This window comes from Schistocerca serialis, chromosome 4 (genome assembly GCF_023864345.2).
Source record: "Schistocerca serialis cubense isolate TAMUIC-IGC-003099 chromosome 4, iqSchSeri2.2, whole genome shotgun sequence".
Lineage (NCBI taxonomy): Eukaryota > Metazoa > Arthropoda > Insecta > Orthoptera > Acrididae > Schistocerca > Schistocerca serialis.
In genome coordinates, this window is record NC_064641.1 from 140,490,290 (window position 1) to 140,516,500 (window position 26,211).

A 26,211-nucleotide genomic window follows, 5' to 3' on the forward strand; every position below is an offset into this window, starting at 1 on the left:
ACCAACTTAACTTACGTTCTAAGAGCTTACAAAGAACATTGGTGAGGTTGATGGGCCAATAGCTACCCATATGAAGTGGGTTTTTACGGGTTTTGAGCACTGGAATGATGGTGCCCTACCGCCATAGTGATGGAAAGACGCCATCACACCAGATCTGGTTGAAGATGATGAGGAGATGTCGTTTGTAGTCGGATGAGAGAGGTTTGATCATCTGACTGTAGATCTGATCTGGCCCAGAAGCTGTATCGGGGCAATGTGCAAGCTAGAGAAGGGTGCCACTTATGTCAGTGTTGAGCTCACCAATGCTCTTTAATGGCCTCAGTGATTTCCGGTGACCAGCAAGGTACTGATTTTCGCCGCGGGCATCCTACAGAACAAGGGATTGTGTTTTCCGCTGCAGAAACGATCATTCTAGCGACCTGCTCAACTACCACATAGATGGTACCATGTGAGGGAGATAGTGACAGCAGAGGTGAAAGCTTCCCAGTCTGCCTTGTTCAAAGCCCATCTTGGTAGATGTCTGGGTGAATGGTGCTCAGGGATTGACAGGAAGATGGGAAAGTGGTCACTATCACACAAGTCATCGTGGGCTCTCTAGCGGACAGATGGGAGTAGTCCTGGGCTGCAGAGGGATAAATCAATGGCCGAATAAGTGACATAAGATACTGAAATGTGTGGGGCCCCAATATTTAAGAGGCAGAGGTCGAGTCGAGAAAGGAAAGTTTAGAGATCTCTACCTCGGCCACGAAGCACAGTATCACCCTACAAGGGGTTATGGGCATTAAAATCTCCCAAAAGTAGGAAAGGTTTAGGGAGTTGTTGAATCAGGGCAGCCAATGCGTTCAGGGGTACTGCACCATCTGGAGGAAGGTATACGTTGCAGACAGTTATTTCCTGGGTCGTCCTTATCCTGACAGCTACAGCTTCAAGAGGGGTTTGGAGGGGCACAGGTTCACTACATACTGAGTTCAGGACATAGATGCAACTCCACCTGACACTCTCATAGTCACTACTGTTCTTGTAATATCCCCAATAGCCGCGAAGAGCAAGGGTCCACATTGGCGGGAACCAGGTTTCCTGGAGGGCAATGCTGAAAACAGGTGTAAAGCTTAACAGTTGCCATAGCTCAGCCAGGAGGTGGAAAAACTGCAGCAATTCCACTGGCGGATGACGTTATAGTGAGGCTGGGAAGGCATGGAAGTGTGCAAGGAGGTACGTTACGCCTCAGGGTCACCTGCTGCCACCGAGTGAGTATTTGTATCCATTCCTATTGTGGATGAGGCATTTGTGAGTTCCAGGTCCTCAGGGGATGCTGAGATCTCCACCTCATCCACAGGTGCGGAATTAGTAGGGAGTGATGGTGTTGGGGCCACCGGATGAACCTTTTTCTTGGCAAACTTGTTTGTTTGCTTGTCCTGTCGCTTCTCTTTAGGGGCTTGCTGGGTGGACTTCTCTGAAGTAGCTTCATGCAAGGAGAAAGACTGAAGCTCTTCATCAAGCAGCTTTTGGCTCCTTTAGCCACTGGTGAGTGTCTGCTGTGGCATTAGTGGAGACCTAGGGAGAGAGGGTCCTTTGGGACCGCACGAGAGGAGCCTGTTGCTTCTCCGACTGAAGGGAGGGGACCGATGTCCCCTGCATTTGGGGGGGGGGGGGCCTTACTCCCAAAGTAAGTTCTTTTGGAGCAATGGAAGGAGATTTTCCCCCTACCACCAAGGGGGAAGATGTATTCTGGAGGCCCGGAGGACCCACTGTCCGTGGCACAGTGTGTGGTATGACTGGTACTTGTGATGGCGATGGTAATGTAGCTGCAGCATATGTGGATGTCAACTGGATGGGGTGTAATCGTTCAAATTTACGTTTAGCCTCTTGGTAAGTCAACCGGTCCAGGGTCTTGCAATCCATAATTTTCCACTCCTTTTGGAGTACTATGCAGTCTGGCAAGCAGGGGGAGTGCTGCTTTCTGCAGTTGATACACATGGAAGGAGGTGCACAGGGAGTATCTGTATGCAGTGGACGTCTTCAGTCTCGACATGTGGCATTGGAAGTGCAGCGGGAAGATATGTGCCCGAATTTCCAGCACTTAACGCACCGCATAGGGGGAGGAGGGACATATGGTTTAACGTCACAGCAGTAAACCATCACCTTGACCTTTTCAGGCAATGAATCACCCTAACAAAGGCCTTCAGGCACCGGTAGCAACCCTGTCGTCTTTGGGTCCCCTGTAAATGCGACGGATGAAATGAACACCCCACTGTTCTAGATTGGCACCGAGCTCTTCATCAGACTGAAAGAGGAAGTCGCGATGGAAAATAATCCCCTGGACCATGTTCAGGCTTTTATGGGAAGTGACGGAAACGGGAATATCACCCAGTCAGTCACAAGTGAGTAACGACCGGGACTGGGCTGGGGATGCTGTCTGAATCAAGACTGTACCGCTTCTAATCTTGGACAGTGCTGTCACTTCCCCAAACTTATCCTCAAGATGTTCAACAAAAGATTGAGGCTTCATAGGTAGAAAGGAGTCCCCACACCGAAGTGAATATGCCTCTCTTCTTTCTGTAGCCCTACGTTCCTACCATGGTGTAGCGAGGGAGGGAAACGATTTAGGGTCATATCTGTCAGCTTTGAACTCAATCTTGCCCTTCTTAGAGACTGCTGGCACCGTACAGTCACCAGCAAGAGATGACTTAGTCCACTTCAATGCGGGTCATCCACCCTGATGCCACCCACTCGGATCATAGGCTCTCCCCACGGGTGCCACCCAGCCACAGCAAAGGCCACCTGGCATGATGACCGTTGCTGGGAGTCCTGATGCTCCAGGAAGACAGGCATCTACTCCTTGGCATACGTGGGGAGTTTACAGCTCAGGCATCAGCAGTGCAATCCCTGTGTTGTCAGGGGGCCAACCACCAAATGGGTACATGATGGCCCCACCACAACAGACTGGCTACTGTGCTGAACATTGGGCGCAGAGAAATCCAATACTGTCATGGGGCAAAAGAGGACAGGAGACAACGGAAGAAGATGACATACCCCGGAAGTGTCCTTGCCTAAATAGTTGAATTGCGGGTGGAGACGCTAAGTGATGACAAGAGGTTCAGGAGACTGAATCTAAATTGATAACTCATGCCCCACGTAAGGCCTCCTTTCTCATATGGCCCTACTTCTGTAGAATTTGAAAAGTGGCAGGTCAAACCATAAAATGGGACCTGAACTTATAGGGCCGAAAAGTGACAGACTCCTTTTAGTCACCTCCTACAACAGGCCTCAAGCCTATTCTAACCTTCGGACCCACAGGGGGATTGGCATAAATTGTTCCTGACAGTTGCAGTGTGTAGCTGTCAGGGATCATCTTGCACTGACTCTTCTGTAATTGTTAAGCACTGCAAGGTGATGTAATACAGTAAAGATGACCAAGTATCCCATATTTAAACAAGCAACACTTTCTGGTAGTGAATTATCATTCTATGCAAAGAAGATGCTGCGTTGATTCATGAGAAGTTTTTAAATGAGAGCCAAATTGGGATTAGGTCTCAGATCTCTGCCTTTTTAGAGTAACGCGCTAATGATTACCTAGTGCATGAACACCTCATACACCAACTCTGAGCACCAGCTTCTCAAAGGTTCCTCTCCTTTCCTTTTAAATACTGCAGAGGCTTTCCCACAATGCTGTGAAACTAGCAAATATGCATATGTTAAAAGCATTCATTCTCAGCAACAACCCTGAAAATGTCGATACGCCTAACCCCATACTATATCCTGTGTATGTGTTTCACAGGTTTTAATCTTACAGTATTTTGAGAGAACCTTTGTAGAGATTGGAAAAAGAGGGGACAAACCCACAACAAATACTGTATTGGTGCTAGAGGCACACTCAATAGCTTGATTAGTGCATCGTCCACAAAAGGCTTTTTCCAAGTCCAGCAAACACTTTCAATTTGTCTCGTACAAACAAGCAGTAATTTTGTCATGACCTGTAAAACTCTGCTGACCCACTCAAGATAGCGAGAGTTTCATTGATGACTTAGTACCTTTATTTAGTCCCTCAACTATATGACAAAAATCCTTATTTACATGACTGCAACCGTAATTTTTATTCTCATAACTTGTTGAGGAATTTACTGTTTTATCATTGAGGCCTGAAACTAAACTGAGCAAACACTTCAGCACTTCAATAACTTCCATAAAATATATCATTGTCTTCAACTACATTTTATGACAAGTTCAGAAAGTGCAAAATGCTGCATATTGAGAATTTTAGTTTCATATCATGTTGATGGAAATGTCATTAGGAAAAAAGTATAAAAGATGCACCAAAAGGATTTTACCATCATCTTTGAAACAATCACACTGAGAATTTATAATGAACAATATTGTATGAATCCAAGTCAAATTCTGAGCAATGTTTTTTTTTCTTTTTTTAAAAAAATATTGCCACTGAAAATCTGCTGGTTTTCAAAATTGCTGGGCCATAATGTTGCAGCTGCTTCAAATCGCGCGCACACACACACACACACACACACACACACACACACAGGTGGTAGTAAATCATGATAAAGATTTAACAAACCTGTTTCCAGGCTTCAAATTTTTCTTGAAATTCAATACCAAGTGGAGACTGCTGGATCAAGTGATGAAACACCCTTTCTGAAACATGCTGCCGAATCCGCCCATCTTTACTGCAAGCAATTAATGCAGCAAAGGGCAAGAGAACAGCATGAAGGCCCTTTTCAGGGCTTTCCACTTTTGCCAGTTCTTCGAGTATTATGTCAGCCATATGAAATAACAAACCCAGCGATGGGGATGACTCAGCAGACGATGTGATGCCCCGTTCCAACAAGCCTGAAATACCTTCACAAGTTTCACTGGGCCATGAGTGTGACGAGCAGTATGCAAACAGTTGACGTATGCATCGACGAACAAGCTGAAACAATTTCGGAAGAATTCATTACTTTTATTTCATTAGCATATAGCTATAAAACAAGTAAATAAATATTCAGACCACATACCTCAGAAACCACTATCAACAGAAATATATAAAAAGTGGACCTGGCAATAGAACTAAAATAGTGTATAACCAACACACTGAAAAGAAAACAGTGTAATTTAACAATGAAGTCACGGAGTCAGTAGTGGAGTTTTGGTATTTAAGGCTGTTAAAGTTTATGAGTTGGTGGCCTGGGGAATAAATAAATGTCAGAGTAAAAGAGTTCTTCCTGTAAACTAAACAAGAGTTTTTAAAACTAAGCTTCCAATGTGTGTGAAATGGAAAGCTTAAAAAATTAATGCATGCTACCTGTTTGTCTTATGCCGGAGAGACATGGACTACTGCCTAATAAAAATGAGATAAAGGTGAGCAGTACATGTATTTATAGTGGTATGCACATAAGACGACGCAGGAGGAGGAGATTAGTGTTCAACATCCCATCGACAATCAGGTCATTAGAGACGGAGCACAAGCTCTGATTACAGAAGGGGGTAAAAGGAAATCATTGTGCCCTTTCGAAGGAACCATCCTGGCATTTGACTGAAGCGATTTAGGGAAATAAAGGAAAATCCAAATCTGGATGGCCAGACGGGTTTGAACCATCATCCTCCCGAATGTGAGTCCAGTGGGCTAACAACTGTGCTACCTCGCTTGGCCGTAAGATGACGGGTCATGGGCAACGCTCAGTGGCAAGGAGCAGTGCATCACATGACACTCCAGCCAATAGTGTCATTCTGGTGTGTATGCCTGTAGCAGATACATCGGTGTGAATGTAGGACATTGAGCATTGATTTTTGTTTTAGTCCAGGTGTTGTGATGTTACTTAGCAACTTCAGTGTTCATTATGGGTGTCATAAAGGAAACAGGATAAGTATTACATTAAGAAGCAACAGTGACAGTTCTCTGAGTACATAAATTCTGTTAGGCAGAGTCAGAAGCAGAAACTGTGACCTGGTGTAATGCTCACTCTTGCGTTGCCAGTTACCAAGGTAGGCAATGGCTGGAGCATGAGCTGCGAGGTAGAGACAAAGAGGACACTGGTGACACCACAAAGTATTCTCTGTCTTGTCCACTCCGAATGCATTGTGCTGCTCCCTTCTTATGTGCACCCCACTGTGGGCAACTGGATAATAGCTGGACAAAGGAAGTTCTTTGCTAAATGCAGAAAGACTCTAAAACACCAAGATAACCTAATGGAAAGAGAAACATGGCTGTGTGTAGTTGAAGATCACAATATATGGAAAAGTCTAGAGGAGGCTTTTATCTGGCACTGAATCTTAAATGACTGATGAGGATATACATGGATCATTTCATAAGTCATGGCAACTACGGTATATCGCGCAGAAGTATGGCATCACTGTAAGCACAATAAATACATTTGAAAGCTCACGTAAAATATTACTTAAATCAGCCAACACATTGTGACCACATGTGAATATGGCTCAGTATCATCACCTGAGACATTTATTGTCAGGTTGGCCGTGTTACAAGATGGTCCTCCCACACCCTCTCTACTCATTAGACCTCAGTCCACGTGACTTTGACCTCATTCCACAACTGAGGAAACCATTGCATGGGACGCACTTTGCAACAGGACAAATGTTCTCAATGCATTTTGGCAACACACTGATGGGAATGCCAATGGCATTCAACACAGGCAACAATGTTTGTATATGCACTGGGGGACTATCTTGAAGCACAGTAGTTAATTTTCATTCATTTTTGTTCCATTTGTACTTGTGCAGAATAAATTTACACAGCATTCCAATGCGTGTGTTTCATTTCAACCTTTACTGAACTGGAACCCTATTTTGTGTTGGCATTCACATACACACTGTATACCGCTTCAATGCACATCATGGAATTCTCATGTAGTTGCATTATCACAAGATATACCATAGTTACCATGACTTATGGAATGACTATCATATGTTACATTAACTTTTGTTTGAACTACTTATAAGGTGGGAAAAACAATAGTCATCATTTGGACTGACAAAATGAATGCGGCTGTTTATCTGCTAATATTTGTAAGATAACATTGCAGGTTATATGGGCCTACAGACAGAAACACCATTAAGTATACTCCTGTAAAAGCAAAGTCAAGCTGTTTAGAATTGGAACAGTTCTATATGTGATAAATAAATGCTGTCAGTCACTTTTTTTTAAACTTAAGTAATGCCGACAACAATCAAAATAATAAAAGTAGATTGTTTAGGGCAAAATAATTTTTTTTCTGGGGCTTTCGCACACTTTGCCAGTTGGTCGTCATTGAATCTTGGCAACATCTTGCTAAAGAACCTACTGTAATTATGAGGCAATGATTCTTCTGACTGGGGGAAATTTCAGCATGGTGTTAATTATCATGGAAAAACAAGAATGTACATGTCCCAAGAAATAATCTTTGGGTCCAGTGGTGAAAATAGGCTATCAGTTGTATGCTAAATATGAAAACACATTGGTCTTGGACTGCCAGAGTAAACTGAAATTTAAGAGAGTTGTCACAAAGTATCAATGTGTAAAGAAGTAGAAGAATGAACATGTCGATTTGAAGTTCTTTAAGGCAGTAGATAATGTGTAAGGAATAACCACACTATACAATTTAGTTAAAATGGAATGGACATCTCTTACCGGTGCAATCAGAGACCTTGGAACAAAAAGTATAGGTATGAGGTAGGTAACTATGAAGAAACCTTGGGTAATAGATAAAGTACTTCACTTCAACAGCAAAAGAAAGAAGTGCTGAAATGTTCACAAAAAGACAGGAATACACAAATATAAGTAACTTACGAACAAAATAAACAGGAAATTCAAGGAAGAGACGTGAAACAGCTCCAAAAAATGTGAAGAAAACTGAAAAAGATGTCATCAGCACAGATTAAATTAAAAGGAAGGGTGTCAACATCAGAAGTGCAATAGGAATTCTTCAGTTAAAAGCAGAAGAGAGAGCAGATATGTGTAATGAGAAACTTGAGGGCCTCTACAAGGGGGAGGAATTGTCTAGTCACATACATGTTGGCACAAGAAATGGGAGTGGATTTGGAAGACATAGGTCTAAAATTTTTGGGGACTGACAAGCATGTGACTATTCATGTTGATGTATATAATATATGAGCATGGAGATATACCACCAGACTTTTGGAAAAGTATCAGTCACACAATCCCAAAAATAGCAAGAGCAGGTAAGAGCAAGATCTATCTCACAATCAGCTTAACAGCTCTTGCACCAAAGTTATTGACAAGAATAATATACAGAAAATGGGAAATAAAACTAAGGATCTGTAAGATGAAAACTGGTTTGAATCAGTGAGGCAGTTTGGATATTGCACTTGATAATGGAAACAATACTTAAAATAAATTAAGACGCTTTCATAGGATTTGTTGACCTAGAGAAGTGTTTGACAGTTTAAAATGTGCTAGATGTTATTTGTGATTTTAGTCGGATGGGCATTAGGATGTGGTCTAAGGCACGTTTCGGTGCCCAACAACAGCTAATGCTGGAGACAACCTCAGAGATTATAAAGAGTTTGTTAGATGGTGTACTAACACAAAGAAGCTCAAAGTCAAACCATCTATATGAAACCATGCCACTGCTTAAGAATGCAGATTCGCACCAATGTGTGATACAGAACTTATTCTGCTAAAGAGTTGGTCTGTTTGGTTTATTTAGGACTACGGATGACAACTTGTCTAATTTCAGTCCTGCTTTTATGTTGAAGGCATTTTGTGTTTTTGAATTTCTATACCTTCTCTATACTTCCTAGCGTTATAATGAATAGACCTTGGTAAAGCTCCAGCAACAGAAAATAAAATTTAGTGGTTCCTTGGTCCCAGTGCATCAACTGCTATTGCCAATTTATCTGTGTTGCCCAGATGATAATTGCTTTTGTGTCCTTCTGGAGACAAAACATTAAGCACACAAACATACCTAAACTATGGTTTAAGGACCATACAAATAAAATCACCAAGATTGTAAATAGTGGCCATGAAAGTCTACACTGTACCTATGTCTACATCAATACTCTGCAAACCACTAATCACCAGCAATACCTCCACTTTGACAACTGCTACCTGTTCCATACCAAGAATTCCCTTCTGTACAGAATAGCCACCCATGGTCGTCACATCTGCAGTGATGAACAGTCCCTCTTTTCTGAATAGCGCAGGTGGGAACTTTCCCTGCAATACATCCTATGTTCCTGTAACCCTCTTGGCCTCAACCTTCGTTAGTCACTGTCGTCACTCATCCAGCCCCTTCCCTGTTCCCATTCCAGCACTACACAGCCGTCATTCCACCATACCCAGTCTTTTTATTTCTCTACTCTTCCACTACCTCCTGCGCCCCTCCCTCCCCACCTCTCCCCTGCCCTCCCTCTAACCTGCAGCACTTCACTGTCCACCACCCCCACCATACTATTCCTCCCCCTCTCCAACCGAGCCGCCTCCTTACCCTCACCCAGTCGCCACTCCCATTATGCACTGGTGCTGCTGCTGCTCACAGTGTGGTTTCAGTTGCCTGAGACTGCAGTCGCGCGCGCGTGTGTGTGTGTGTGTGTGTGTGTGTGTGTGTGTGTACTGTTGACAAAGGCCATTGGTTTCAGTTGCCTGAGACTGCAGTCGTGTGTGTGTGTGTGTGTGTGTGTGTGTGTGTGTGTGTGTGTGTACTGTTGACGAAGGCCATTGGTTTCAGTTGCCTGAGACTGCAGTCGTGTGTGTGTGTGTGTGTGTGTGTGTGTGTGTGTGTGTGTGTGTGTGTACTGTTGACGAAGGCCTTAATGGCCGAAAGCTTTAATTGTGAGAGTAGCTACAAGGGTAGCGGAGTACGTGTGGAGTGCACATGGCGGTTTTTTTAGGTTAGAGAATTCCCTCTCTAGGCCCGACAAGACGCCTCCTGAGATGCGGCAAGGTAGGAGTAGGCAAAATGTAACAGGGAATAACAATATTAATGTGCTAATGGTAAACTGCAGGAGCGTCTATAGAAAGGTCCCAGAACTGCTCTCTTTAATAAACGGTCACCACGACCATATAGTACTAGGGACAGAAAGTTGGCTGAAACCAGACGTAAACAGTAATGAAATCCTAAACTCAGATTGGAATGTATATCGCAGAGACAGGCTGGACAGTGAAGGGGGAGGTGTGTTTATAGTGATTAGAGGTGCAATAGTATCGAAGGAAATTGACGGAGATCCGAAATGTGAAATAATTTGGGTGAAGGTCACGGTTAAAGCAGGCTCAGACATGGTAATTGGATGTCTCTATAGGCCTCCTGGCTCAGCAGCTGTTGTGGCTGAGCACCTGAGGGATAATTTGGAAAATATTTCGAGTAGATTTCCCCACTATGTTATAGTTCTGGGTGGAGATTTTAATTTGCCGGATATAGACTGGGAGACTCAAACGTTCATAACGGGTGGCAGGGACAAAGAATCCAGCGAAATTTTTTTAAGTACTTTATCTGAAAACTACCTTGAGCAGTTAAACAGAGAACCGACTCGTGGCGATAACATATTAGACCTTCTGGTGACAAACAGACCCGAACTATTTGAAACAGTTAACGCAGAACAGGGAATCAGCGATCATAAAGCGGTTACTGCATTGATGATTTCAGCCGTAAATAGAAATGTTAAAAAAGGTAGGAAGATTTTTCTGTTTAGCAAAAGTGACAAAAAGCAGATTACAGAGTACCTGACGGTTCAACACAAAAGTTTTGTCTCAAGTACAGATAGTGCTGAGGATCAGTGGACAAAGTTCAAAACCATCGTAACAATATGCGTTAGATGAGTATGTGCCAAGCATGACCGTAAGAGATGGAAAAGAGCCACCGTGGTACAACAACCGAGTTAGAAAACTGCTTTGGAAGCAAAGAGAACTTCACAGCAAACATAAACATAGCCAAAGCCTTGCAGACAAACAAAAATTACGCGAAGCGAAATGTAGTGTGAGGAGGGCTACGCGAGAGGGGTTCAATGAATTCGAAAGTAAAGTTCTATGTACTGACTTGGCAGAAAATCCTAAGAAATTTAGGTCTTATGTCAAAGCGGTAGGTGGATCAAAACATAATGTCCAGACACTCTGTGACCAAAATGGTACTGAAACAGAGGATGACAGACTAAAGGCTGAAATACTAAATGTCTTTTTCCAAAGCTGTTTCACAGAGGAAGACTGCACTGTAGTTCCTTCTCTAGATTGTCGTACAGATGAAAAAATGGTAGATATCGAAATAGACGACAGAGGGATAGAGAAACAATTAAAATCGCTCAAAAGAGGAAAGGCCGCTGGACCTGATGGGATACCAGTTCGATTTTACACAGAGTACGCGAAGGAACTTGCCCCCCTTCTTGCAGCGGTGTACTGTAGGTCTCTAGAAGAGGGTAGCGTTCCAAAGGATTGGAAAAGGGCACAGGTCATCCCCGTTTTCAAGAAGGGACGTCGAACAGATGTGCAGAACTATAGATCTATATCTCTAATGTCGATCAGTTGTAGAATTTTGGAACACGTATTATGTTAGAGTATAATGACTTTTCTGGAGACTAGAAATCTACTCTGTAGGAACCAGCATGGGTTTAGAAAAAGACGGTTGTATGAAACCCAGCTCGCGCTATTCGTCCACGAGACTCAGAGGGCCATAGACACGGGTTCACAGGTAGATGCCATGTTTCCTGACTTCCGCAAGGCTTTCGATACAGTTCCCCACAGTCGTTTAACGAACAAAGTAAGAGCATATGGACTATCACACCAATTGTGTGATTGCGGATTGAAGAGTTCCTAGATAACAGAACGCAGCATGTCATTCTCAATGGAGAGAAGTCTTCCGAAGTAAGAGTGATTTCAGGTGTGCTGCAGTGGAGTGTCATAGGACCGTTGCTATTCACAATATACATAAATTACCTTGTGGATGACATTGGAAGTTCACTGAGGCTTTTTGCGGATGATGCTGTGGTGTATCGAGAGGTTGTAACAATGGAAAATTGTACTGAAATGCAGGAGGATCTGCAGAGAATTGACGCATGGTGCAGGGAATGGCAATTGAATCTCAATGTAGACAAGTGTAATGTGCTGCGAATACATAGAAAGATAGATCCCTTATCATTTAGCTACAAAATAGCAGGTCAGTAACTGGAAGCAGTTAATTCCATAAATTATCTGGGAGTATGCATTAGGAGCGATTTAAAATGGAATGATCATATAAAGTTGATCGTCGGTAAAGCAGATGCCAGACTGAGATTCATTGGAAGAATCCTAAGGAAATGCAATCCAAAAACAAAGGAAGTAGGTTACAGTACACTTGTTCGCCCACTGCTTGAATACTGCTCAGCAGTGTGGGATCTGTACCAGATAGGGTTGATAGAAGAGATAGAGAAGATCCAACGGAGAGCAGCCCGCTTCGTTAGAGGATCATTTAGTAATCGCGAAAGCGTTACGGAGATGACAGATAAACTCCAGTGGAAGACTCTGCAGGAGAGACGCTCAGTAGCTCGGTACGGGCTTTTGTTAAAGTTTTGGGAACATACCTTCAAGCAGTATATTGCTCCCTCCCACATATATCTCGCGAAGAGACCATGAGGATAAAATCAGAGAGATTAGAGCCCACACAGAAGCATACCGACAATCCTTCTTTCCACGAACAATACAAGACTGGAATAGAAGAGAGAACCGATAGAGGTACTCAGGGTACCCTCCGCCACACCTTGCGGAGTATGGATGTAGATGTAGGTATCTTTCGGCTTGCTTTAGTCGTCTTTTCTACTTTGGTAATCATTGTTGCCACAACCGCATCATGATTACTGCACATGATTACTGTCACGATCACTGATGCCAGTTTTCAATGTGGACATCACTGATGCCAGTTTTCAATGTGGACAGTCTTAAATAGGTCAGGTCTATTTGTTGCCATATGATCCAATATACTTCCATTATGAGTAGGGTTCAGAACTATCTGTTCTAGGTAGTTTTCAGAGGAGGCATTACTAATGTTTCACAGGATGTCTTACAATGCCTACCGCTAACAAAACTGTAATTGTATGGTGCAAGATGTTCGAAATTCTCAGAGAAATAGTTGTAAGCTATTGGGAATGACGTACAAGAAATAAGAGGTAACAATGAGGATGGAAGCCCGAGAATTAAATAGATTAAGAAGGGCATAAAATAGAGATCCAACCTTTCACCTATATTGCTCAATCTGCATATCTCAGAAGCAATGAGAGAAATACAAGATAGATTTTGGAGTGAGCAAAAAGTTCAGCATGAAACAATATTCATTGATAATACTGCTGTTCTTCGTGGAAATGATGAAGAATTACAAAATCTGTTAAACGGAATGAACAAGCAAATGAACACAGAATATGGATTGAGAGTGCGACAAAGAAAGATGAAACTAAACAGGAGTAGCAGAAATTATATTAGTGATAAATTTAGCATCGAAAGTGGTGATCACGAAGTACAGGAAGTTAATAAAGTCTGCTACCTTGAAAGGAAAATTATCCATGATGGACAAAGCAAGGATATAAAAAGCAGATCAGCACAGCCACTGCTGCTGAAGAGACATTTACTAGTATTTCAAGAAGAAGAAATTTCTGAGAATGTATGTTTGGGGCATGTCATTGTATGGTTAAATCATGGACTGCGGGAACACTGGAAAAGAAGAGCGTCGAAGTGTATAATGTGCTGCTACAGAAGAATGTTGAAAAATAGGTGGACTGAAAAGATAAGGAATGAGGAGTTTCTCTGCAGAATCAGCAAAGAAAGAAACATGTGGAAAACACTAACAAGAAGAAGGGACAGGATGATAGGACATGTGTTAAGACATCAGGGAATCACTTCCTTTGTATTAGAGGGAGCTGTAGAGGTTAGTAACTAGAAGTGAAGGCAGAAATTGGAATATACCCAACAAATAATTGAGGGGCATAAGCACTACCTTGTGATGAAAAGGTTGGCACAGAAGAGAGGGAAAGAGACGGAGAGGGAGAGAGACAGAGAGGGAGGGAGAGAGAGAGAGAGAGGGAGGGAGGGAGGGAGAGATAGCAGTGCTGAGGAGATCAAATCAATCAGAAGATGGATGACGAAAATTTCTTGCTCCTTCATACTCTCCAACTGATATGTTTTTAGTAAGCCAGTGATGGATCCCTCACTATGCAAAGGTATGTCATATGCCTGTCAACTAAATCGTTGCATGTGCAGATTTTGCAACCACGCCAATTAAGACGAAAAATGGTCTATGGCTGACAGGTCTGCTTGTAAATATTCCACGTATGAAATAACTCAGAATTACATGCACAGGCACCCTAAATGCTATGGTCTCTCCAGTGTGGATGACAATGCCTGAAGACAAATATCAGTATGCATGTGCTTCTGACAGAAAAATATGTGGATTCTTGGGCATGTTTACCTCAAATGCATGTGTAGAACACACACACACACACACACACACACACACACACACACACACACACACACACACAGCCACTGAGACAGGACTGCAAGCACTTACGCTTAACGGGAGAAGCAATCTGTGGGTGTGGATGAAGGATATATTGCAGGGAGAGTTCCCACCAGTGCAGTACAGAAAAGCTGCCATTAGTAGGATGGACACTAATGGTGCAGGCTGTCAAGTAGCCATTGAAGTGGAGCACAGCAGGTTGGGCAGCATGTGTTCAGCAACTAGGTGGTCCAGCTGTTTCTTCCACCACCTCTACGACAGCCTCTGAACCTCCCCAACATCCCCTTATTGCCAATAAACCCCGCCTTGCAGACCTACTACATTTACCACTCCCTCAGAAACTCCTTCCTACCACCATACAGAATGCAGAACCAAAATGGAATTGAAACACAGTCATAAACCTTTCCTCCAAAAACCTTAACCCTAAAGAAGTATCAGTCCCACTTCCAAATTCAATCGCACTGGACTTGTTAAAGACCACCTCTCCTTCTCTTGGTCCCTACAGTGGAAAGCCTTTTTCACCAACAACCCTACCAATCAGACTCAACCCAAAGCTAATGTTGAACCATGCCTGATTCAGTTCACTTCTCCATCCAACTATGATTCACCCCAACTGCCCCCCTAATCACCCCCTGTTAACGTTCGAGAAATTCTTAATCACAAACCTTGCCAGTCTCCAAATCCTTCAACATGGAACCTAACGTTACATTCACAGAAAGAACTGCAATCAACCACCTAAAAACTGATCACAACCTTACCATCCCACCTGCCAACAAAGGCTTCACCACTGTGTTCTGAACCAGAGGGACTACATGGCAGGACTCCACCAGCTGTCAGATTTATCCACCTATAAACCCTTCCACAGTGACCATATTCCAGAAATCCCACAGGACCTTCAGTCTCTCAAATCCTTACAGCTATCCTAGAGCCTCTCCTCTGAAACTCACTCTCTCCTCCCCCTTATCACTCCCCTCATTCCTACCTTCTACGTGCTTCCTAAAGTCTGTAAACCCAACAACTCAGAAGCCCCACTGTGGCCGGTTACTGTGTCCCCAATGAGAGCAACTCTGCTCTCATGGCCCAACACTTTCAGTAAAGGTCAGAAACAGACTGGAAATCTTGTAAGGGTGTTGTAGGGGGTGTTGAGCAGAGAAATAAGAGTTAAGAAAGAAGTCTGTGACCATGTGCAGTTTCTGAGTTATTTAGCACTGAAGTTAACCAATCAGGCCATCACAGGTGCAAATTGAAGCAGCCTGCCAGAGGCAGTCTTGCCAAATTAGTTCTCCCCAATCTGGATAATTGTAACTTTTTCTCACCTGGTTTAAATTAATAACTTTTGAAAAAGGCACATATTAACTAGTAATGAGCATTTCAACAAATGGTACCTCAAGGACCCACAGATGTTGGTGCATTATCACATGTTGGTGTATGCAAGTGCTTGAATTTGCACACACATAAACTTGATTGGCTAAATTTCACACTACATAACTCTGAAAAAGTGCAATGTTTCGAATTTTTTTCTTGACGATTATTTCTCAGCACAATCTTCCCTCCGCCAAATACCCTTACAAGCTTTTCAGACTGTTTCTGACAACCCTGTATAAAAGACAGCAACCATTTCCTCCACCAAATTTCCACAGTTCCTGTTCCTTTACACTATAACATGCTCCTTGTCACTATTGATGGCACCTCTCTCTACACTATCATCTCTTATGTCCATGGTCTTGCTGCTACTGAATACTACCTTTCCAAATGCCCAACAGACTCCAAACCTACAATTTCCTTCCTGATCACCATGATCCCCACAATTACTTCTACTTTGAAGCCATTATCTACAAACAAATCCGTGGTATGGCAATGGACACCTGCATGGTATGGGCCACTTAGAGGAATCCTTCCAAACCACTTAGAATCCAAAACCTCTCACCTATTTCAGATTCACTGATGACAGCTTTGTGATCTGCACTGAGCATAAGGATACCCTGTCCACATTCCTCCAGAACTTCAACACTTCTTCCCCCGTTTGCTTCACCTCATTCTCCTCAACTCAATGAGCTACCATCCTCCATGTTGACCTCCATCTCAAAGATAGCTACATCAGTTCCTCAATCCACATCAAACTGACCAACCACCAGCAATACCTCCACTTTGACATCTGCCACCCATTCTGTACCAGCATGTCCATTCTATACAGCCTAGCCATCAGTGACTGTCACATCTGTATGGACCAACAGCCTCTATCCAAATATACCGAAGGTCTCACCGAGGCCTCTGCAAACTGAAATTATCCTCTTAACCTTGCATAGAAACTTATCTCCTGTGCCTTGTCTTTCCAGTCACCTACTGTCTTCCACATTCCCACTATTCGACCACAAAGGAGCACTCCCCTTGTGACTCAGTACCACAGGACTGGAACAACTGAATCACATTCTCCACCAGGGTGTCGATTACCTCTCATCATGCCCTGAAATGAGGAATATCCTACCCACTATTCTTCCCACCCCTCACATAGTGGTATTCCACCACCCATAGGACCTAAATAATACTCTTGGCCATCCATACTCCAGCTCTGCTCCCAGCTGGTTCATATCCCTGCAATAGACATAGATACAAGACCTGTCCCATACATCCTCCCACAAACAACTACTCCATTCTGGTCACAGGCATCACCTATCTCATCAAAGGCTAAGCTACTTGTGCAAGCAATCATGTGATTTACAAACTAAGCAGCAATCATCCTGTACCATACATCCTCCCACCACCAACTACCCCATTCTAGTCACAAGCATCACCTATCCCAGCAAAGGTAGGGCTACCTGTGAAAGCTATCATGTGATTTTCAAACTATGCAGCAACTGTGCTGCTTTCTATGTGGGCATGACAACCACCAAGCTGTCTTTCCGCAGGAAAGGCCATTGACAAACTATGGCCAAGAGACATCTGGGCAATTCAGTTTCTGAAAATGATGCCCAACACAATGTGCTTCGCTTCAATGACTGCTTCACATACTGCTCCATTTGGACCCTTCCCACCAACACTCCACTTTTCTGAAATGTGCAGATGGGAACACTCCCTGCAAAACATCCTACTTTCCTGCAACCACCCTGGCCTCAACCTTTGCTTGTTCTTGTACTTCACCCATTTACCACCTTCCCTGCTCCCACTGTAGCACTACACAGCTTTCTATTACACCAACTACAGCTTTCTATTACACCAACTACTCTTTTTTCCCTCTACTTTTCTCCTTTTCCATTCTCCTTCCCCTCAAACCTTTCAACTTCATCTAGCAGCCGTACTTGTGTCCCCATGGTGTCCCTTCATGCTCCCCACAATCAGCACTGCATCCTCCACCTCCCCAGCTTCCTTCTTACCTCCATTAAGCACAGTTGCAACCTGGCCTCAGTGACTGGTGACAGTGGTCAGTGTGTATGAGTTGTGTTTGCGTGAATGTGTGTTTTATATTTTAGAAAGAGACCTTTTGGCCAAAAGGTCAAATGTATAGCTGTCTTTTTGTTGTGTCTGTCTGCAACTCAACAGCTCCTTTATCAGATGAGTATTTGTGCTGCCCCCCCCCCCCCCCCTTTTTGTGTATATGATCAATATCCTTTGTTAGTCATACTTGGTACAGGTCCTGAACACTTGAGAAGTATTATACAACAAGTCGCACGAGTTTTTCGTAAGCAACCTCCTCTGTAGACTGACTGCATTTCCGTAGTATACTGCATATGAACCAAAGTCAGCCACCTGCCTTACCTTCCACTGAATTTATGTGACCATTTATTTTCATATGCCTACAAATTTTTGATGCTCAGGTGTTTGTATGAGTTGTCCGATTATAAATGTGACTTGGTATTAGAGGCTTCCACTATATTATTCTTTTTATTTTGTGAAGTACACAATTTTCAATAAATCAATTTTCAATAAATCTCCAATTCAGCTACAAATTTCATTTGATACACCTTATATGGTTAAATTTTTTGATAATAAGTGTAGGTACTGAATTTATTTAACACAGACAGGGGTATAAACTCAGCAAGGTATGGGATTTCTCTCTCTCACCCCCCCCCCCCCCCCCAAAAAAAAAGAGGAATGCTATTTTTGCCTTGTCAATTAACACCTTGGTGGGTCTTACATGAGCATCATCATATAATTCAAGTCCAACAAACACATTAACATTATATAACACTGTAATATGATTCACATTAAATGCGTAAATAGTTTTAAAAGTCACAAGCGAAAAGGAAGCCACAGCAAACTTCCACATTTTGTTTGGCACTGCCGATTCCTAACACAGTCACTTAACAGGAATGCTGTTTGTAATTTATTATATTTTGCTACTTTATAATGCTTTAAATTAGCACTTAAATGGCTATTTTCGAGTGTATGGGTTTGCAGAGATATGAAACTTTTGGGATAAAAACAATGGAATAAACAAACGTAACTAGTCAGTTGAGCAGTAAATAGGCATTTAAACAAGACCTGAAACACTGTAGCTCAGCTTGATATTTTTATTTTTATTTTTAGAAACACACATAGGAGAAAGACTGAATGTAGAAGGAGCAGTATAGGATCGAGAGGAAATCCAAATAGTGCAGATGAGGTGAGTGAGTCAGAAGTGAAAACAAAAAGCCACCTGGAGAAAGGCAGAGTTGTTGAAGGGAAGACTCTAATGATAAGTGAAATGAGGGTGTGCTGAGTGAGTGCAAGGGACAGTTCTTGCGCAATGGTCTTTCACCTGCATATGACCCATGTGACATGGCATTTGAGATAGGAGTGCCATGGTTTAGGATGTTTCATACATTGTGAGGGTGACAATAACAATTTGGGAGAAGTGGGAAGGATTTTGGGGAGCACAATCCTCATCTGAAGGTAGGAAAAACAGTACTCAAAGCCTGAGCATAGGATGTAATGCAGCTGTTACAGTCTGTGGCAATACTGAGTAATAAGGGGGAGGTAAATAGTTGGATTGTTGGTATAATCTGTCTGCAAACTGATGGATGAGCAAGCAATTGCCCACTCCCTCTACCCATCTACATATCATGGAGCAACTACAAGCCGTTTCACACAGTTGCACCGGCCCTTCTGTGGTGCACCTTTTAAAACAGAGGGGTCCACATACATACCTGGAAGTGTTTTATTTTCCACTACATGTGTTAACACTATACTGAGTAAAGGAATTAATAACTAATACAACTACAGTCCAGAGAAATGAACAAGAACAGAATATACGTAAATCAGCACATGTTACACTGAACTTCTTGACGAGAAACTCGTTTTTAGCTAACCTGTATGGCAGTTGAAGCATTCTTCTGGGAAAGGCCTCTTCCTTCCACAACAAGCACTGCCCACTTTTCAGTTTACGGACAGACTATAACTGCCCTCCTATCCACTGGAAACCTCCATACCCTGCCCCAACAACACAGATATCTTTAAAGATGACTGAGCATGGATCCACAAACTTGAAAGATACTTCACATGTGATTCTCCAACAGACAACGGCTTCATCAATGTTGCTATGTAGTCGCATGTGATCTCCAATCCCCAGAATCCTAAAATCTACAATTATAAAACACTGTGGACACCCCACTGTGACATCACACAAGAAATTTATGGTCTAGTTGACCAACTTCAATATTGTTTGCAGCCAACTTTCTACATTAGGGCCACTAACCATATCCTCCAGTGCACAATACTTATCCCATAACTACCTGGCCTCTGAGTTGTTACTGCTTTCAGTGCCTCCATATACGTCAACATTCCCCATACTCATGGCTTTCCTGAAACCAAAGACTACCTTCCCATGTCTTGCTGATTACAAACTTTCCATCACACTTCTTATAGTTATGAAAGACTGTATAACTCACAACTACTTCTCTTCCGAAGGGTATATATAAAAACAAATCGATGTCATGGTATGAGCACTGGCCTGGTACTTTGGAACAAAGATCAGTTTATATGCCAACTAGAAGCAACATTTCTACACACTCAAATTCTCAACCTTTTATTCACCTGGTTCAGCCTCCAATATCTTCATGGTATAAAAGCAGGACCAAGGCTCACATTCACTGCAGCATTTCCATATTTACCATTAATTTTGCCTCGTTGTCCTTAGCTAAACACTCCACATTCCTTGAGGTCAACCCCCCCCCCCCCCCCCCGAGCTCATAAAAGCCCCTGCATACATAAAATGACTAACTCCACTCATCAAATATCAGTCAATGCTTTTGCACCAAAAAGTGTCTCCAGCACAGCCTTGCCTCTTGCAGACTGTTCATCTACAATGATGAGCAATTTCTTACTCAGTACATTATATGGAATGTGTTCCCCCAAAACCTGGTCCAGAAGTGTATCCTCCAAGATCCCTAATATTCCTACAGACCAACTATAAAGGACTGGTTCCTTTATTACGTAATATACATGCTCTGAACAACTACATCACATTATCTACCAGAGCTCTGACTGTGTGTCCCATGCACCCAACCTCTATAACTTATTCCAGTCCTGTAATAGGTATTTTTTATTTTTACACCATAATAAGCAATATTACCTCTGAAAGCAGCCACATTACATACCAGCTGAACAACTTTCACACAGCCTTTTAGGTGGAAATGACCAGAGGTCCAGATGAATGAATAGGCACTGTTACACTAAAGACACGAGTAAGGTTTACCATACACTGGCCAAGAACACGGGTGAGAACAACTCTGATGACTTGAACATGAGCTTCAGAAGTGGTAACGTACAGATCCCCATCTCCTAATACTTGCTTCTTTGAACTGTCCAAGTAAGATCTTCTTATTCTTAACATATTCCTTGGTCCTGCAAATGAAATGGCTCCCTGCAACATCCAGTACTCCCTCTCCGGCAACCACATCATCTGCCTTTGTCTACTTCCCTCACTACAGCTATCATTCAGCCTCTTACTCCCAACTAATTCACTATGGTCCTCTCACTTAAATCATACTTTTACAAATATGAATTTTTTTTTTGTCCATAGTATTCTTTCAATGTCTCTCTATCTTCTTCACTCTCTTTATGTATAAGTGTGAGTGTGTGTGTGTGTGTGTGTAACTTCTAATGCTGAGAAGAATCTAGGAAGTTGTAATAAAGTTGCAAAGGAGACCACAAATAAGAGACTTGTGCAACTTTCTATCAGCACTGCTCGAGAATAACACTACTGATCAGACATAAGCGTTATTACTGATGTAGCCTATTTAATGGAGCAAGGTTGGCACATGGCATGTGGGCACATTACAGAGCTTTTCCGCAACTGAAAAAAAAAAAAAAAAGGAGAGAAGAGAAGAAAAACTGGTAAACTTAAAAGATAGCTGCTGTAACATTAAAAATAAATTGGTGGCACATAAAATATAACTGAAATATTGACACAAAATACAGAGATGTTTTTAACATGCGAACACTGATGAAGGTAAGCTGTGGTTTTGGCCAGGACGTTTCAACAACATTAATTGTTTGGTAAATGGAGGCAGACTTTCCAGCATAACAACACTTTTGTTCTCTTCACCAAATCTCAACCAAACCATCACCTTTCACGATGGATCTTGGGTGATTCTACAAACACTCTGTCACCATAACCCCGATTTTAACAAATATCTTCTTTTTATATCACATTTGTTGGTTTCGCCAGCTCACAACCAAACTGTCATCTTTCAACTTAACCGTGACCTCAGGTGCCACTAAATACAAGTATCATCACAACCTCTATTACAAAACAGAAGTAAACAAACTGTCAAGCTGCTGTCCCAAAAATTGAAAGAAATCATGAACAATGTACAGTGAATATAGAACAGTTTCAATTTCAATGCTTGACATCACCTGTTTTGTCACTGCTCAAAGGTTAATTACACAACTGTCCTTTCGTTGGCTAAAAAAAAATTGACACTGTCAACCTGTGTAAAACAGATGAATAATGCACCGCCTGGCACTGCCCTTGGTCTAGAAGTTAGCTCTCTTGAGAGATTGAAAGCACCCCTTGTTCATATTACAGGAGAATATCAATGACATTCACAACTATGCAACGACTAAAATTGTAGACAGTCAGTTCACCAATACTGGAGTGTTAACTTTCATGCTCAGTGATCTTTAATATAGAGACTTTCCATGTAATCCTGCTAGAATAGTTTAAGGGGAGTTAGAATGGGAAAAATATTTTTTTCACATTTTCGGATTTTTATCTCATTATGAAATTTGCAATTTTCCAAATAAAATGATATATATCACTTACAAACTCAAATGGGAAGTATTTTATTTTTTGGATATAATCTACACCATTTGAAAATTTTAAATTTTTTACATGCATTACTTCAAGATCTAATTTATTGGTAATTTTTTATATAGAAGGCTGTGGATTGCTGTGTTATAAAGGTTAACAGAGGATGGGCACCAGGTTGAGGAAGCTGAAGCAAAGTTTGAGAGACAAACTTTCTGATGGTAAAACCATAAGAGGCAGGCTTACAGACAAAATGATTAATGAACTACAGCAGTATTGTGGCATGGCCGTTACAAATAACACTGAGGAACTATTGAAAATGAAGCAGGCAGTATGGGCTACCTTCTTCCACAGAATGTCAACAGATGAAAAACCAGTACACCACCTTTGACCTCATGGAACTGATTCATGGTGCAATTACCGCAACGCCCAGAACTGAAACATTCCATCCAAGCAGCAGTCATGGATATCATAAAACCTATTAACCGAGACCTGGCAAATCCTGAATCACTGAAGAAGTGTCTGCATGGTCAGACTCAAAATCCTGAGTCCTTCAATACTCTTATATGGACTCGCTTGCCAAAAACTGTTTTTGTTGGAATGAAGATGCTGAAGTGGGGTGTCAGTGATGCTATTATTGTTTTTAATGATGGCAACATTGGTAGGGTGAAAGTGCTACAGCATATGGGAATTAATCCTGGAGCAAACTGCATCAGAGAACTTCAACATATGGACAAGATTCACATTGATAAAGCAGAGTATGAAGCACAGTTGGCCACTAAGGAGTCCAGAAAGAAGAAAAAACATGGAAAAATGTTAAAGAGGAAGATAGACAGTATGGTGCAGGGTGCTTCTGAGTGACCTAAAAAAATAAAAGCATATATTAAGTGAGTTATAGTCTTTAGAAACTTTAGAAGGTGTCCCTGAAAATTTACATTTTCCCCTAAATCTCAGAAACCACTTCGAGTAGAATATTCAAATTTTCAGGGAGTAATAACATACAAATCCTGAGTCTACGGAACTAAAAGAAGAACATAATGTTATGTATGATTAAAATTATTTAGGATAACATACAAAAAAGTACACTAAATTTTAACCGTGTAATTAAAAAATTGTATTTCTGAAAGCAGTGCTGAAATGCAATTATTGTAGTTCAGTAGACTCAAAACATACAGTTTCATGTCCTGTAAAAGTTTCATGTCAATGGCTACAGTGGCTCCTGAAATACAGGGAGGCCAAGTCACTAAATTTAACATTGTCGGGATAATGTGTTCCAACTCCCCTTCAATGACAATCATGTCAGGTGGCTAAACTGATTCTATTGCCTCAATTGTATATCCCACACAATAACCATTATAACAATTTGTGATTGATTAAGACACGTTGGGATGCTGTACTTATGACTAGAATAGGAAAGTGAATTGTTCTCTTCACAGTGCACTCTTCAGTGGCTTGCAGAGATGTAATGACAGCATCTCCCATATTGTGGTGTGCAGCTAACTGGAGCCTACACATATTGTGAAAAGGAAAGCTGCTACTCACCACACTGCAGAGCTGCTGAGTCGCAGATATGCACGACAGAAAGACTGTCACAAATATAGCTTTCAGCCATTAAGGCCTTTGACAAAATTAGATAGGAGAAAACCACACACACACACACACACACACACACACACACACACACAAACAACTCACAAGCTATATGATAAGTAGCAACTTTCCTTTTCGCAATATTGTTTGATTAGGGCCTACACATGTAAGTCATTTTAATTTTGACACATGTACTTTTGCCTTTGATTATTCTACAGTGCGTATTTATATCTCATATGCTTTACTGCTGTCACTTAAAAATAAAACTGGTGTTGTTAATAAAAACAAGGCCATTTGGCACTGTACAAATCTGACTTAACTCACAGAAGCAAGTGCTAATGACAGCAATTATTCAGACTTGTGTTGTACTAGTATTTATCAGCTAATAGTGGCACTCAAAATTTCATGGATATCCCTTGAATAAATGTTAGAGTTCTGTAATAATCTACATATGGTAAAAAACAGAAAATTTTAATTTGTGATATTTTCAGTGTTGGTGTGGCTGTGGGTTTACACATGCAGCTACTACTGGCTCTGAGCACTATGGGACTTAACTTCTGAGGTCATCAGTCCCCTAGAACTTAGAACTACTTAAACCTAACTAACCTAAGGAGATCACACACATCCATGCCCAAGGCAGGATTCGAACCTGCGACTGTAGCGGTCACGCGGTTCAAGACTGTAACGCCTAGCTACTACTCTTTGTCGATGGTGGATGGGCAGTAAATGCAGTCAGTCCACGTTCCTACATCTTAATTGTTAAATAATCATATATCCCATACAAAGAAACTAGTAAATTATGACCAACTTATGTAACTAATTGCTTCCCTGCTATGATTCACTTTTGGATGTTATTTCTAATATGAACAAAATGTATCAGCTCGCATAATTTACTATCCAGAAAATCACAGCCACTAACTTTAGAAAGTATTTGCAAATTTTACCATCATGAATTTATCCAAACGGTGTTGGTCGATTCCAAACCATTCCCGCCTCAATGTTAGAAGGAAGCACTCAGCATAAAGTAATCCCTGTTCCAATTTCTTGAAACAATGAATTAAATTTGCAATTCGTTCTGCTAACTCCTCCTGTAAACAAATTAGTGTAAATGGCATGTTGGGTATTATATCGAGTGCTTGGGCACACATATATATGAAAAGTTATATGGTATGATATTCGTTATATAATAAACATATAACCATACATTAAAGTGTGTTACCTGGTACAACGGTTTGTCAGCCATCCACATGCAGTAAAATAAACCTTTCCATATAGTCATCATATCCTGTTTGGTAAATTCTGCAATGGAAAATTAACTACTTACGTCAAAAGTCACATTGAAACAATAAATAAACTCCACTACCATTAAAATGGACGGAAACTATATGTTGAACGTAAATTACACATACAAGTTATATTTCAAGTATGCATATTGATCGTACTGAAGGAAAGCTAAGTAACATGAATGTTAACGAATAACTGTCATGATATGAACGACCTGGTCTCACCTAATTTGCTACCTGATCTAGCAGTTATCCATTTACTTAATCTTTTAATGCCTTTGTCACGTATTGCTTTATCATTTGATGCTAAAACTTTAGCAAGGGATATTTGCTGAGCTGTTAATAAAACTTCTTGCCGAGCTTTTTTCGATGTTTCCATTTTGCACGTGTTTGGAAACACTCTTCAAATTCAGAACTTTGTAAACACGCAGGTTGACTATCGAACAAATCAACTAGCAACCAAAGTCGATAGTCTTGAATGAGACTGTTGCGAGATACATGCCAGCACCAGTGAGCTTACAGGTCAAGAGAAGACACGCATCGGGAAGGTGGAAAAAATTAGACAACATAAAATAAACTGAAAAGCTAACAGAGAACGCGCGACTAAAGGTAGCAGCAACACAGGCAATAGGAGAACTCCTAAGATAAGCCGCCAACCTCATGAATAAAAGAGCGAAACAACAATGGTTCG

General features: G+C 41.7%; 1 protein-coding gene across 1 annotated transcript in view; it reads right to left on the reverse strand.

Moving 5' to 3' along the window:
• The window catches only part of LOC126473827 (ribosomal RNA processing protein 1 homolog), a 41,146-nt gene extending 15,173 nt beyond the window's left edge, over positions 1–25,973 (reverse strand). Inside the window, exons 1-4 of the mRNA XM_050101146.1 lie at positions 25,746–25,973; positions 25,457–25,536; positions 25,182–25,325; positions 4,571–4,924 (exon numbers count right to left, since the gene is read on the reverse strand). Coding sequence (XP_049957103.1) covers positions 4,571–4,924; positions 25,182–25,325; positions 25,457–25,536; positions 25,746–25,899 — 732 coding nt within the window. The 5' untranslated portion in view covers positions 25,900–25,973. The remainder of the gene's footprint in view (positions 1–4,570; positions 4,925–25,181; positions 25,326–25,456; positions 25,537–25,745) is intronic.
• Between the last annotated feature and the right edge of the window lie 238 nt (positions 25,974–26,211).